Consider the following 15,313-nt stretch of genomic DNA (forward strand, 5'->3'; position numbering starts at 1 on the left):
GTCCTAGCTCATAGCAACCTCAAACTCTTGGGCTCAACTGATTCCCTATTCCCTCCTGAGTAGCTAGCTGGGACTACAGGTCCCCACCACAACATCTGGCTAGTTTTTGGGGTCTCGCTCTTGCTCAGCCTGGTCTCCAACTCCCAAGCTCAAGCAATCTGCCACCCTCTGCCTCCCAGAGTGCTGGGATTATAGGTGTGAGCCACTGCACCCAGCCTTGAGGAGCCCTTGATGCAGTCAAATACGAACCCCAAGACCTGCTTTAAGCCCCAGGGTTACCTCTATGTACCAGAGTGCACTCACCCCAAAACCCACATCCTGCTTATCCCTCCCCCCAAAGCTTCCAAACCTTTATTATCTAATTCAGTAGCCATTGGCCACATGCAGCTATTTAAATTAACTAAAATGAAGTAAAATTAAGGTTTTGGTTCCTTGGGCTCACTAGCCACACTCACGTGTTTGTAGCCCACATGTGGCTACCACATAGGATGGCATGGTTGCTGACTGTCCCTTCCATAGCCTAATATTCTGTTGGTTGGTGCTGCTGCCAACACATTTACATATTAATACTTGATGCCACCAGCCTTTCTCACTGAGAGCTGTCCTTCAAGTGGAGCTGCTTCCCACCCCTGCAGCTGCCAGCCCCAACGAGGCTGGCCAGACACTTGCCTTCACCCAAGCTGGCCATCTTCCAGGCCTCTTCATGCTCTCTCCTTGGGTACATGGTCCTAATAACACTTACTACTTGGCCAGTGGCCCTCCTGTATTCAAACAGTGTTCTCTCATTTGTCCCCTGAGTAGGTGGTGTAGGCAGGTACTAGGGCTACTGACATCCTTTGATGGCTTATCCAAGGTCACCTAGAGGTAACAGGGGAGAGGCTGGATCAGACGTCAGAGTAGGAGGGTCCTCTGGAGGCATCTACCCAATCCCCCGATTGTTCACAAGGGATAAGAACAGCCCCAAGACAGTCAGGGCCAGTCACACAAAGATATCATGGAAGAACTGAGACTGTCATTGGCCAGTGTGGATCACCTGGGCCCTTCAGAATATATCTCTGACTCTTCAAAATGAGCTGGTTCATGTGTTGTCTATTATCTGCCTTTTCTTCCTGTTCTCTCTCCATTCCTAGGCCCTCCTAGATCTTGGGGGCTCCCCCAACTACAAGGACCGCCGGGGCCTGACTCCTCTGTTCCACACGGCTATGGTGGGGGGTGACCCCCGATGCTGTGAGCTGCTTCTGTACAATAGAGCCCAGCTGGGCATAGCTGATGAGAACGGCTGGCAGGAGATCCACCAGGTGCCCCCAAGTCAGGCCTCCAGGGGCTGGGGTGGGCGATGCCCAGGCCCTGAGGCATCCAAGGGGCTGAGCTGGGATCCAGGTGCTGGGTCTTCATGGGAGAGAGTGTATGAGAGAATAGTATAGTCCTCAGAGGAAAAGATGGGGGTATAGACACCAGGTACCTAAGTGGCCTGGGCTGGGGAACTGCACACCTTGGTCCTTGAGAGTGGCAGTAATGGCCTGGAGTCCTATACCTTGGAATGACTAAACATCCAGATGTATGAACCTGGGTCCCTGAGTAGGGATGGGAGCCAAAAAGATATGAGGCTTCTGGACTTGAGGTGAAGGACATCACAGACAGATGCTTAGCCCCAAGGGAGAAAGTCCTAGGAGGATTCAGGCCAAGTCTGATCCAGCCCCTGGCTTCCTATCCCCCACCCCAGGCCTGCCAGCGGGGTCACTCTCAGCATCTGGAACACCTGCTCTTCTACGGAGCTGAGCCTGGAGCCCAGAACGCCTCGGGGAACACAGCCCTGCATATCTGCGCCCTTTACAACAAGGTCTGCCCTGGTAGTGCCTGCCCTGGGCCCCTTAAGTCCCACCCCTTAGTTACCTCCTCAGTTCCAAATGCAGATGCTCCTCTGCATTGCAGCCTACCAGCCTCTGCACCCTCTGCTCCATCACTCTTTTCATTCTTTCATCCATTCATCCATCCATTCACTTATTCATTCAACAAATGTACAGGAGAGCATGCCCTGTGTTAGGCCCAGGACTGGGTTCTGGGGACAAAGTGTTAAGCTTGTGGCATAGAGAGGGCAGACGGCATACCTTGCCTTTATAGTCTAGAGTGCTCAAAGTGAAGTCACCAGAACCTAGGTTCCTGTGGGCACCCACATCTGGGCCTGGGCCCCTACAGGTGGATCCAATGAAGGCTGGAGTTGGCCGAGTAGAAGGGCAGAGAAAGGCTGCTCCAGGCAGAGGGCATAGCATGTGTTAAAAAAAAAAAAAAAAAAAAATGGAGGGGAGAGAGGCTCAGCCCATGAGAGAAAGAGAAAGAAGCTCAGTAGGCCCTCATCCCCAATGTGTCTCCACTCAGCCACACTGTGTGCAGATGCTGCACCGGAGCCCAACAGAAAACAGAGAAAAGGCCAAAGTTCAGCCCCTGGAGGGAATGAGGGTGAGTTGGAAGTTGTAGCAATTTGGGCTGTGTGGACATCGATGCTTCAGGTGGACTGTAAAAAGCAGGTGAGGGGCCCAGGTAACCAGCTGGTGCCGCACTGTGATGCCAGGTAGCAAGGGCTGGGGCATTTGGCCTCATGACCCCTGGCAACTTTGCTCACTCACCTTTACCCTGAGCTCCAGGTGATCCTGAGCAAGCCAGGCCCCCATTTCTGGATGCTTCCTGCCCTTGAAGGGCTGCTATGGGGACTTAGGAGTACAGGGCCTGGCATGACAGACTGGCCTGTCAGTCCCCTTCCTCCAGGACATCTTCCAAAACAGCCCCAGTCCCTTCTGCCTCACAAGAACTTGCAGTGCTAGGGATTTGGCAGGTGGCCACGGCAGCCTTGTGGCAGCCAGCAGTACGCTCAGCGCCCAGGGAGGACTCAGTGTTTGTCAAACCAAACCAACATGGTGCCGGCTCTTCCCTCCCGGCCCGCTTCTGTCTTTCCTGCTCTCTGACTCTCAACCAGATCCTATGACTCTGAGACTGGAGGCCTGTGGGGCAGCAGAGAGGAAAGACGCCCCAGACCTCATGCAGATGGGGGAACAGGGCAAACAAGTTCCTCCCCCTCTCCTAGGCTCTGTCCTCTCTGAAGTGGGAATAATAATGTCAGCTGATTGAAGGGGTTGAGTGATCATGTATATTAAATGCTCATCCCAAGAAGGCAGTCATGATAATAATTGCTGTTATTATCATTGCCAATGTTAGTCAGGGTCCAGTCAGGAGATAGGCACCATACTGTTCATTTGAACAGGGAAAATTCACTATGAAGAATGAGCAGGTCAGATGAGCAAGTCATTTCTCTTTTTTGAGCTTCCTCTTCCTCATCTGTGAAATAGGTCTATAATTAATACCCACTGTGCAAAAGGATCGAGTGGGCTCAGATTTTGCTTGCTTTGGGCATGGTGCTTGACAAACAGATGCTTAACAAATGTGAGCTTGTTTTCTACATTTCTCCCCTCATCTTCCTCCTAGGCTTTAAGCTTCCCACAAGCCAGGGCTGGGTCTGAAATATTTTACCTCTCTGCTTCCTTGGCTCCTGGCATGCCTGTCTAGCCTTTGGTCATGAAAGTTGGGTCCATGTCTACTCTGCAAACTTATCAAGGGTGTAGATTGAGTCTGATGAATTGATCTGTCCCAAAGCTCCAGCACATAGTAGGCATCTTTGTTGAATAAATGAATGAGTGAGTGAATGAATGATGGGTCAGCCATCTTGGACTTCCACCAAGATTGTGCACAGTGCCCTGCTCAGACCATTCAACAGATCTGTTTGCTTGTTTCAACACACTGACTGACTCAGCAAATGAATGAATGAATGTCTTGAACAAATGAATTATTACTGATTCAACTTCACATCTTCTTCCATCTTCATTCTCTCCATGCACATTTCTTGAGTACCTACTACGTGCCCGGTGCCAGGCACTGAGGATGTGAGATGAATCAGACAGGGTACCTTCCCTGAGGAGAGTGTGAGGGGTAGTTCACAGTCTGACAAAGAGGCAGCCATGTATACAAATAACAGTAACACTGAGATAAGTGCTAGGATGCTGGTAAATACAAGGTTCTATCTGTGCCCCACTGGGAGAGCCACACACTCAGACTTGGACACCTTCTGGGCTTGCAAGAGTAGGAGGAGCTGCCAGATGCAGTGGCTCATGCTAGCACTTGGGAGGACAAGGTGAGGGGATGGTCTGAGCTCATGAGTTCAAAACCAGCCTGAGCAAGAATGAGACCCCGTCTCTAAAAAACAGCCAGGCATTGTGGCAGGCAGCTATAGTCCCAGCTACGTGGGAGGCTGAGGCAAGAAGATCACTTGAACCCAAGAGTTTGAGGTTGCTGTGAGCTAAACTGCCATGGTACTCTACCAAGGGTAACCAAGTGAGACTCTGTCTCAAAAAAAAAAAAAAAAGAGTAGGATGAGCTGGGGAGCTTTAGGGTCTGTGCTCTGGCCCTGTAGGGATTAGATGTGTAAAAATGTGCAACAGTACTTGTGGCAGTGGTTAACAATTTAGTTAGGAGCTAGCATGTGGCTACACAGGCATGCACGTGTACACACACACACACTTGCACATGTGCACCCAGAACATTCATGGGCTAACTGCTGTCCAGTGAATGACTTTGGCAATCAGAGTCCTCCATTCATAGGAGATAGGTGAGTGATAGGCTCAGAAAGCCATGTTCAAATCCTAATTGCTGTGTGAACTGGCTGTGTGGCCTTAGGCATGGGAATTACCTTCTCTGAGCTTGTCTTATAGGATGAGCCTATAGAAGCATCCTTGGTGGGTTTGTCAGGTGAAAGGGTGAGATCAAGGAGGTATGTGAGGAATGCTGGCTAGAATAACATCAGAGGGAACTGAAAAAGAGCTGAGCTGGAGGACAGGTTGGGTTTGCCCAGGCCAAGACAAAGGGAAGAGGACATTCCCCTAGTGAGCAATTCCTGTGGGCCTGGCACTATTCCAGGTGATGGATGCCCCTATGTAACTTACCATGTAGACAGGAAGAGACACTGAAGAGACAACTGATAGGAAATGGAGTTTCAAGGAGATGATGTTATGAAGAAATGAGTTAACATTGCCTTAGAATGCCTGGCACATACACAAGAGTCATATATAAAAATAAAAAGCAGGCTTAGTGCCTATAGCTCAGTGGTTAGAGTGCCAGCCACATGCACTGGGGCTGGTGAGTTCAAACCCGGCCAGAGCCTGCTAAACAATGACAACAACAACAACAAAAATAGCCAGGCATTGTGGCGGGTACCTGTGGTCCCAGCTACTCGGGAGGCTGAGGCAAGATAATTACTTAAGCCCAAGAGTTTGAGGTTGCTGTGAGCTGTGATGCCACCACACTCTACTGAAGGCAACATAGTGAGACTCTGTCTCAAAAAATAAATAAAGCAAGGAACAAGTTGAGGAGGGTATTTTAGACAAGGTGGCCAGAGAAGGCCTCTTCTCTGAATGAAGTACCTGAATGAAGTGAGAAAGCAGGCTGCACAGACATCTAGGGGTAAATTCCAAGCAGAGGGTGTAGCAGGTACAAATGTCCTGGGTCAGAAGCATGGCTGTCCAAGGAAGAAAGCCAGTGTGGCTGGAGCATGGGGAGCAAGCGCAGGTAGTAGAAGTGAAGTTGGCAAGGGCAGTGGGGGTGGGGGAGAGCAGGGCTGGCAGCTCAGGTTAGCTCAGCTAATAACTCTTCTTGGTCAGGGCAAAGATGTTGGATTTAGCCCAAAGAGTGATGAGGAGTCACATGGGACTGACATTGGAAGGAGCTGATGCGAATCATCTAGCTGATGGCATCCCTGCCCTTGCTGCCCTAGTCTTGTCACTCCCACCCCCATGACTTGTGCCCCCTTCCTTCTGGGTCTGGCAGTGTGTTCGTGATTGAGATCAAAGGCTTTGGCTCAGTGCCTGTGGCTCAAGTGGCTAAGGCGCCAGCCACATACACCTAAGGTGGTGGGTTTGAATCCAGCCCAGGCCTGCCAAACAACAATGACAGCTGCCACCAAAAAATAGCCAGGCATTGTGGCGGGCGCCTGTGGTCCCAGCTACTTGGGAGGCTGAGGCAGGAGACTCTCTTGAGCCCAGGAGTTGGAGGTTGCTGTGAGCCTTGATGCCATAGCACTCTACCCAGGGGGACAGCTTGAAGCTCTGTCTCAAAAAAGAGATCAAAGGCTTTGGAGTTAGACTGACCTGGGTTCAAATCCAAGTACTGTCAGTCACCAGCTGCTTAACCTTGAGTGCCTTTGAAAACCTTAGTTTCTCCTCTATAAAATAGAGACAATAATTTCCATCTTATAGAATTATTGGACAATTCAGTGAGCTTCTGCCTCTAAAGTGCTGGGCACCTGGCAGGCAACACCGCACTGTAAGCCTTCCATGAGGTTTAGACTGGTGGTTCTCAACCTGGGTACTTCTGCCCTCTATCCCTGGAAGTTTGGCCATGTCTGGAGACATGTTTGAGAAGAGCACTACTGGCTTCCCATAGTAGAGGTCAGGGTGCTGCCCAAGATCCCACAGCCATAGAACCCCCCCCCCAACAAATAATCTTCTGACCCCGAATGTTAATAGTGTAGAAGTTGGGGAAATCTGGAGGGGGTTGTTTGTTTGTTTGTTTTTTGAGATGGAGTCTCACTCCATTACCCTGAGGATGAGTGCCCTGGTGTTATAGCTCACAGCAACCTCAAACTCTTGGGCTTTTGCAATCCTCTTGTCTCAGCCTCCCAAGTAGCTGGGACTACAGGTGCCTGCCACAGTGCCCGGCTATTTTTTTAGAGGTAGGGTCCCACTCTTACTTGAACTCCTGAGCTCACATAATCCACCTGCTTCGGCCTCCCAGAGTGCTAGGATTACAGGTGTGAGCCAACATGCCAACCTGTTTGTTTCTTTGTTTTTGAGACACAGTCTCACTCTCGTCACTCTGGGTAGAGTGCTGTAGCATCATAGCTCAACTTTTGGGCTTAAGAACATCCTCTGGCCTCAGGCTCCCCAGTAGCTGGGACTATAGATGCCTGCCACAATGCCCAGCTAGTTTTTCTACTTTTATTTATTTACTTATGTACTTATTTATTTATTTATTTATTTGAGACAGAGTCTCAAGCTGTCACCCTGGATAGAGTGCTGTCGTGTCATAGCTCACAGAAACCTCCAAGTAGGGCTGAAGTGATCCTCTTGCCTCAGTTTTTCTATTTGTAGTAGAGACAGGAGGTCTCGCTTTTGCTCAGGCTGGTCTTGAACTCATGAGCTCCAGCACCTCAAGCAATCCACATGCCTTGGCCTCCTAGAGTGCTAGGATTACAGGTGTGAGCCATGGCACCCAGCTAGTTTTTCTACTTTTAGTAAAGATCGGTTCTTGTTCTTGCTCAGGCTGGTCTTGAACTCCTGAACTCAGGCAATCCACCACCTGAGCCTCCCAGAATTCTAGGATTATAGATGTGAGCCACCGTGCCCAGCTTTAGTTGTTTATTTTCATTTAGTTTTAGTTTTTCCGAGACAGAGTCTTACTCTGTCACCCTGGTGGGTAGAGTGCTATGGAGTCATAGCTTACAGCAACCTCAAACTCCTGGACTCAAGAGATCCTCTTACTTTAGCCTGCCAAGTATCTGGGACTATAGGTGCCCACTGTAACAACCGGCTAGTGGGAAACCTGGTTTAGATCAGCCCTATCCAATGAGATATAACACAAATCATATGTCCTAAATGTCCTTAAGTGTCCTAGTGGCCACATCAACAGAAAAGAAAAAGAATCAGGGGACATTCATTTTAGTAACATTTTATTGAACTCAGTGTATTTAAAATATTGACGTTTCAACATGAAATCAACATAAAAATTAAGAGAAATGTTTAACTTCTTTCTGCCCCCCCCCCCACTATGTCCTTGAAATCCAGTGTGGATTTCGCACACATGGCACATCTCTGTTTGGACCAGCCGTAAAGTTCTTGTGAGCCACAAGTCGTGGGCCCCCTTACCTGGCTGCTATCCTGAGCAGTGCAGGGTTAGGTCGAATTATTAATTACTGACGTTCTTAGCTCAGCGTCTGTATCACCTCTGGTGACCTTAACTGTTTTTTTCCCCCCTCTTTGTCCTGTGTCACTCATGGCCATCGCCTTCAGGAAACTTGTGCCAGGATTCTCCTCTATCGAGGGGCCAACAAGGATGTGAAGAACAACAATGGACAGACTCCCTTCCAGGTCTGCAGCTGATGAGGGGGTAACAAAGAGAACAAAGGGGGACAGTTCCCAGTACTAGGAGGGAGGCCACGATCTGGGAGAGGAGGGAGAGCAGGCTTTGGGGGCAAGGGGGCTGCCCAGGGGGCCCTCACTTATTTTCTACCCTTTCTTGGTGGCTGCCTGGGCCACCTTACCTGCCTGTACCCCCTCCCTCCAGGTGGCAGTGATTGCTGGGAACTTTGAGCTGGGGGAGCTGATCCGAAACCACCGAGAACAGGATGTGGGTGAGTGAGAGGGAGCTAGGGCTAAGCGGGGATCCTGGGGCAACTGGGGTTCACAGTGGGACTGAGGAATGGGGGAATCTGACTTGGGGACCAGTAAGGGAATGAGAAAACTCTGGAGAAAAAAATGTTTGGGCAGTGGGTAGGAAGCAATACAGGCCCCTGCTACTTCTCACAGCTCTCCTCCTCATGCCTCTCCCCACCATCCCTTGACTGAATGGCCCCTGTCTGCCTGTCTCCCTCTCCATCTGCCCCCACCCCTGTCACTGTGCCCTCGCAGTGCCCTTCCAGGAGTCCCCAAAGTACGCAGCCCGGCGACGAGGACCCCCAGGTACAGGGCTGACGGTGCCCCCCGCGCTGCTGCGAGCCAACAGCGACACCAGCATGGCGCTACCCGACTGGATGGTGTTCTCCGCCCCAGGGGCCTCATCCTCTGGGGCCTCTGGCCCTACCTCAGGGTCCCAGGGCCAGTCGCAACCCTCGGCCCCCACCTCTAAACTCAGCAGTGGGACCCTCCGAAGTGCCAGCAGCCCCCGGGGTGCCCGGGCCCGCTCCCCATCCCGAGGAAGGCACCCAGAGGAGGCCAAGAGGCAGCCCCGCGGACGGCCCAGGTAGGGGAAGACTCAGCCCTGGCCCTGCAGTGCCCAGTTTCACTGGGTCCCCTCCTCAGAGCTGCATCTTTCCCCGTGGCCAGCACAGCTGCCTGCCTCTTGTAGGTCCCCTACCACTGCATCCCTCGCCTCTCCCTGGGGGCAGTAAGGACACGGTGAGGCACTCTCCTGACTCCACCCCCCAGGCACCAAATTTTAGCTGAGTGTCAGCTCCAGGAGGGGCCTGGGCAAGGGGTACTGAAAACAAATGTGAGTTCCAGCTCCTGAGGACAAACAGAATGAATGATGGGGTGAGATGGAGGAAGCCCAGTGGGAAGAAGGCAGTGGGGTAAGCAGGGACAAGGGGGAGGACAGGCACAGGGCACTGTGCGGTAAGGAGGCCAGCCTGTCATGTCCAAGGAAATAGGGGAGAAGCTGGGAGTGGCAGGCAGAGGAGTTAGACCTGACCCAGGAGGGAGCTGGGAGTCATGGACTGTTCACAAGCAGAGGGATGACACAGTCCTAGCATAGCTTCAGGAAGCTGAATCAGGCTGTGTGTGCAGGATCATGGGACGGGGCAGCCAGAAGCTGGAAGGCAAGAGGGACCTGGGGGCAGCAGCAGGCAGCCAGCTGAGGCCCCAAGATGTTCTCTTACTCTAAGAATGCCAGAGATGGGAAAGCACTCAACCCCACCTTAATGCTCCGTCCTCCTACCCCACCCAAGGACCCCTGTTCTCCCAGAGGTGCCCCCTCTCTCCACTCTCCCCTGCCTCTCATACCCTTTGTGTATGCAGCTCCAGTGGGACGCCCCGGGAAGGGCCAGCTGGGGGCACAGGAGGCTCTGGGGGCCCCGGGGGCTCCCTGGGCAGCCGAGGAAGGCGGAGGAAGCTCTATTCAGCAGTACCTGGACGCTCCTTCATGGCTGTGAAATCATACCAGGCTCAAGCTGAGGGGGAGATCTCCCTGAGCAAAGGGGAGAAGATCAAAGGTATGGGGTGGGGGGAGGGTTTGTGGAGGCCCAGGCTGGGAGTTGGGAGGAGACAGAGGAGCAGCCAACAAATCTGCAGTACCTGGAATACCCGGTGCACCCCAGGGCCCTCCCAGGGCCCCCAAGAGGCCCCTTCTGCTTTGTAGGAGCCTAAAGTGTGGCCGAGATGAAGTCAGGAGGCTGTGTTGAGTGGCCAGCGCAATGGCTCATGCCTGTCATCCCAGCACTGTGAGAGGCTGAGGCAGGAGGACCCCTTGATGCCAGGAGTTTGAGACCAGCCTGAGGAAGAGTGAGACTCCATCTCTACAAAAAATAGAAAAAATTAGCCAGACGTGGCAGCAGGTGCCTGTAGTCCTGGATGGTTGGGAGGCTGAAGCAGGAGGATCACTTGAGCCCAGGAGTTTGAGGTTGCTGTGAGCTGTGATCATGCCGCTGCACTCTAGCTGGGGTGACAGAGCGAGACTCAAAAAAGGGGCAGTTTTGAGGCAAAAGAGAAGTGAGCATTGGTGAGACACTGACACCAAGCTGGCTATGGCTGGTGCCTTTCACTGTGTGTTCTCATAGACTACTGGTGGCCCTTTAGGAGGTTGTCATGAGCCCCACTGTGTAGTTTCTAGGACAGAGCTTCACAGTGAAGGGACTTCTTCAAAGTCCCCATTCCAAGACCATGGTCTTTCCTGCTGCATGGTATGAGCATGAGGCCAAATAGCCTTGACTTCGTCCTGCCTCTGACAGGTGTTCTCTCCAGAAAGACAGGCAGGTGCTTACTTTTCAGGGCTCTGACAAGATGACAGGTGTGAAGCACTTGGCCCAAGGTGTGGGCTCCCTAAACAATGGCTGCTGTTGTGGGGAACATTTCTCCCTGTATTTTCCTGTCTTCCTCCTTTCCTTCTGGAAAATGAAGCTGGCTTTGGACATTGCAGGGTTGTTGACATGTGTTCTTGGATAGAAGGGCACTTTGGAGGCAGGGCAACGTGCTGCAGATGTGGTAGTTGTTACCAGCCAGAGGTGCAAATTTTTGCCAGACTCCAGGCTGCCCAGGAGCCAAGCAGTACAGAGGTTGATAACCAGGTTGCATGAGTTCAAATCCTGGCTTCACCACTTCCTAGCCAGATGACCTTAGTGACTTCTCTGGACCTCAGTTTCCTCATCTGTAAAATGGGACCCTTGTGAGAATTAAAGGAGTCAGGTCATGTGAAGCACTCAGTTTGTTGTTTCGCACATAATAAGCGCTGCACAAGGGCCAGCCATCATTGTCGTCAGCAGCCCCTACTACAGGCGCTTATAGGAAAGAGAACTGGCAAAAGAGAAGTGAGCATTGGTGGATAAGCAGGGCAGGTCCTATCACAGGAGTTAAACTCAAGTGGAGTCTTGAAGGGGCCTTCAGGGATCAGAGCATCAGGCGGGTTGCATAATTCCATCTGTTTTGTAGTCTGTCTCCCCATAGTCTGAGTTCCTACAGGCAAGGTCACACAAGTCGTTGGTCTCTAGGTCACTAGGGCCCAGTTTAATGACCCAGCACATGGGAGGCTTCAATGCACATTTGCTGAGAGAATGAATGAGTGAATAAGTAAATGCAGGTGCTAACCTTGGAGGCCAGATGCAGCTTCTTCAGAACCAGCTGCCTGGGAATTTGGAGGTGAGAGATACATGAGAAAGAAGCAAGGGAAGTTGAGACTGGGTGAGGGACTCTGTGCAGGGAGAGGGCCATGGGTAGTACCCTTCATTGTGTCTTTCTGAACTACAAGCCCAGTATGTCCATGAAGGGAGAGGACATGCTGCTCTGTTTTTTATTCCCCTCTCTCATTAGAAGGGACTTTTCATTAAAGGCATGCCCACATCCACAATGTCACTAAGCTTCACCATGACCTGATGAGGTAGCAGGCTCCCTCTGCTCTCAGAATCAAAGCCCAGACCTTAACCTGTCCTCCAAAACACATCCCTGCCCATCTCACCCACCTCATTTCATTCTACCTTTCCTTCCCTCCTCGAGGTTCCCGGGACCTCATCCTTCTCTCCATTCCTCTGACACCCCACGCCTTTTTTTACACCAAACTCTTTGAACATACTGTTACTTCCACCTGGAAAACCCTTCCTCACTTCTCCTTGTGTCCTCAACTCTTAGGATCCTTCAGATCTCGGCCTCTCAGTCACATCCTCAGGGGCACCTTCCTGTGCCCCTTTGCCATCTATTTTATATCCTCCCATTTGGCCTCTCCCCATAAACCCCTTTCTTTTCCCTTGAGTGCTGACCTCGATTTCCAATCACACAGTTACTCATGAAATTATGCTGGTATTGGCTGTTGGTTTGGAAGCTCCATAGAGGGAGGAACCACACTGATTCTGTTCAATAGTGTCTATGCTGGACACTGATTCATAATAGTACTAAATAAGTATTTGTTCATTGAATGAATGAATGATGACAAGACCATCCAGCCAGGCAGGCAGAGTAAGAAAACAGACTCTTTGATACCTTGTCTCCAGTTTTCTTCCATGACCTTGAGCGTCCCCTCCTCCCACCCACCAGGATAGCTTTTATGTGTTAACCTCAGCTTCTTTGTCTATAAAATGGGAAAGCAGTTGTTATCTACCCAAGGTGGGTATAAGGATTGAGCGAGGAGAAAAAATACGTGGAAAAATGCTGGAGAAATGGAGGGCTGTATGTTTGTCATTGTTGCCATTAGCAGCAGCAGGAGCAGCAGGAAAGCCCTTGAAGGGACAGGTAGTAACACACTGGTGATTAAAAGCATTAGCTCTGGAAACAAACTGAACTATGTTCAAATCCATCCTGGTAACCTTGAGCAAATGACCTTGGCTCTCTAAGCCTCAGTCTGTCTCTCAGTAAAATGGGGGTAATAAAAGTGCCCCCTTCTTCACATTCTGGCTCAGATGAGAGCTCGATAAACATTAACTGTTCTTCTCATCTGTCTGTATACCTTAGCACCAGACACAGCACAGGCTATGGTTAGTGTGTGAGAAATGGCCAAAAGGTGGGGCTGAGAGGAAGTCCCCTCCGGGAAGGGTGGTGGGAAGAAGGGCAATTCCTAACTCTCCTCCCTTCTAGAGCCAGGGAGGCAGAGAAAGGGGTGTAGGGATGCATGACAAAAGGTCAAGTTGCAAGGAGACTTTGGGAGGTAAAAGGGGCAGTGGTGGGAGGGTGGGGTAGAGTTCCTCCCCCTCAATTGTGATCTGAGTCCGCAGAACCTAGGAAGGTTTAGGGAAATGATACCACTGAGCTGTGACCAGTTACGAGGGGAAAAAAGGACCATCTGTGGACCTGCCCCTAACCCATGTCACAGACCAGTCCTTTCCCTCAGTGCTTCTTGATGTTCCCGTTTGATCCAGAAAGTAAGAATGCAAAAGTGAGGTGATTTGGTTCTTCCTCAATCTCTTCACCTCCTCACACATTGATAAGGATGCCCTGGGGCCAGCTGCTGGGAAGTGCAGGAAGCCTGTGACAAGGTGGCAGCACAGAAATGCAGAAATGTTTCTATGTCCCTGTTCCCCACCCAGTACTTAGCATCGGGGAAGGAGGCTTCTGGGAAGGCCAGGTCAAAGGTCGCATCGGCTGGTTCCCTTCTGACTGCCTGGAAGAGGTGGCAAACCGCTCTCAGGAGGGAAAGCAAGGTAATGAGGGACCCTCAACCATCTGAGTGTACCTTAGGAGTCCATGTCTTTTCTTTTCCCTTTATAGGAGTTGGGAGGTAGATGAGAAGTCTTGGGCCTGGAGCCCTGGGGGTGGGCTTATGGTTTCCAAAATGAGGGTCCAAGGTTATCCCTTGTCCCCCAGCAGAAAGCCGCAGTGACAAGGCAAAGAGGCTCTTCCGGCATTATACCGTGGGCTCCTACGACAGCTTTGATGCCCCAAGGTAAATGTCCTTACATGCTTGGGCACCCCAATTTCCCATCACACTCCACACCTTTAAATATTTCAACCCCCTTTAAGCCCCCTTTCTCATTTGTTCCTTCTAACATTTGATTCAGGGGTGGGAGAGACCAGAGTTAGCTTCAGACAACACAGCCCAACCCCAAACCACCTTTGGCAACCACTGCAACTGCCCAGCTCTGGGGTAGCCAGAGACTAATGAGGTGGTCAGGGTGGGGTGGGGATGCCTGGGGGCTTGGGAAGCCTGTGTGTGGCTGGCTGGAGGCCCTTGTTGCCTTCATGTGCCCCAAATCTGTGCAGTCATGCGCAGCAAAAGTGTGTGCATCCCATGCCTTGCACTGGCGTGGCCGGGGAAGGGGCAGGGGCAGGGCTGGGTGGAAAGAAAGCAAGGAGAGGGGTGCACTGACACCTTTCCCCTCCCTGGCTGCTGGCTGACTTGCTTCGGAAGCTTAATGGATGGGATTGGCCCAGGGAGGTGAGAGGGGAGGGGCGGGGGGGGGGAACGGGGTCAGTATGTGAAGGATGGGGTGCCTGTGGGGTGTATGAACGTGTGTGTGCGTGTGCACGACCAGAGCTGAGGTTTCTCGATGTGTGAACGTCTGTCTGTAGGTGTGCATGACATGCATTTGTGTGCATGTGTGGCTGGAGGCCACTAGATGTATATCTCTGCACAAGTGCCCTGGGCCGGGGGTGGGTCTGCCCTGTTCTGTGTATATGGGTACCTTTGTGGCTATGCTAATTGTGAGGCTGGCCCTGCACATCTGTGCTTCTCTGAACCTGTGGGCAAGCATTGCCAGAAATGTCAGTGTGTCTAGTCACACACATGGACAGGTGGGTCTCTGCATACATTTGTCCTTCTCTGTGCATGTCACTGTGTGTGCACTGGCACATAGAAGTGTGTGCATGCATTTGCATCTGTTGGATTGACTGGAATTCAGGAACTGAGCTGTTGGGAGGAGGGAAAGGCAGAGGAGGGGAGGACTTCAGGGCTTGGGTTTTGGAAAGGACAGGGCTGTGGGGGAGGAGGGGTCGCAATTTGGTGTCTGAAAAATGACACCCTCCTCCGCCGCTCCCCTCCCCCATCTAGGGACGGCCCCCTTGTTCATAGCATCCTTCCATTAAATGTGTCCAAACCTATGTGTCTGTGTTCTGGCCAGTGGGGATGGGTCAGGGTTGGGGGAAGAGAGAAATGACAACATGGGGAGAGAGTGGGGCTGGGGTGCCACCCTGCGCCCCAAGTGTCTGAGGCGCTTGACCATTGTGCGTGTTCGCTTGGCACGTCTCCGGCTCTGGGCACTGGGTGAGTATCGAGGTTCCCCCCAACCCCAAGTCTCCTTGTCTGCCTCTACTTCTTGTCTGCACCATCTCTCTGGGTCTCTCCTTGCCCTTGGTCTTGAGAGTGG

General features: G+C 51.7%; 1 protein-coding gene across 1 annotated transcript in view; it reads left to right on the top strand.

The window, feature by feature from the left end:
- Positions 1 to 15,313, top strand: part of SHANK1 (SH3 and multiple ankyrin repeat domains 1) — a 48,382-nt gene that overhangs the window by 4,527 nt on the left and 28,542 nt on the right. The window contains exons 6-14 of the mRNA XM_003801448.2: positions 1,131 to 1,298; positions 1,724 to 1,840; positions 8,109 to 8,186; positions 8,383 to 8,449; positions 8,727 to 9,057; positions 9,831 to 10,024; positions 13,538 to 13,651; positions 13,818 to 13,893; positions 14,359 to 14,385. Of these exons, the coding sequence (XP_003801496.1) occupies positions 1,131 to 1,298; positions 1,724 to 1,840; positions 8,109 to 8,186; positions 8,383 to 8,449; positions 8,727 to 9,057; positions 9,831 to 10,024; positions 13,538 to 13,651; positions 13,818 to 13,893; positions 14,359 to 14,385 (1,172 nt within the window). The remainder of the gene's footprint in view (positions 1 to 1,130; positions 1,299 to 1,723; positions 1,841 to 8,108; positions 8,187 to 8,382; positions 8,450 to 8,726; positions 9,058 to 9,830; positions 10,025 to 13,537; positions 13,652 to 13,817; positions 13,894 to 14,358; positions 14,386 to 15,313) is intronic.

The sequence above is a fragment of the Otolemur garnettii genome, unplaced genomic scaffold (genome assembly GCF_000181295.1).
Source record: "Otolemur garnettii isolate 467f Iridium unplaced genomic scaffold, OtoGar3 scaffold00211, whole genome shotgun sequence".
In the NCBI taxonomy this organism is placed as follows: Eukaryota; Metazoa; Chordata; class Mammalia; order Primates; family Galagidae; genus Otolemur; species Otolemur garnettii.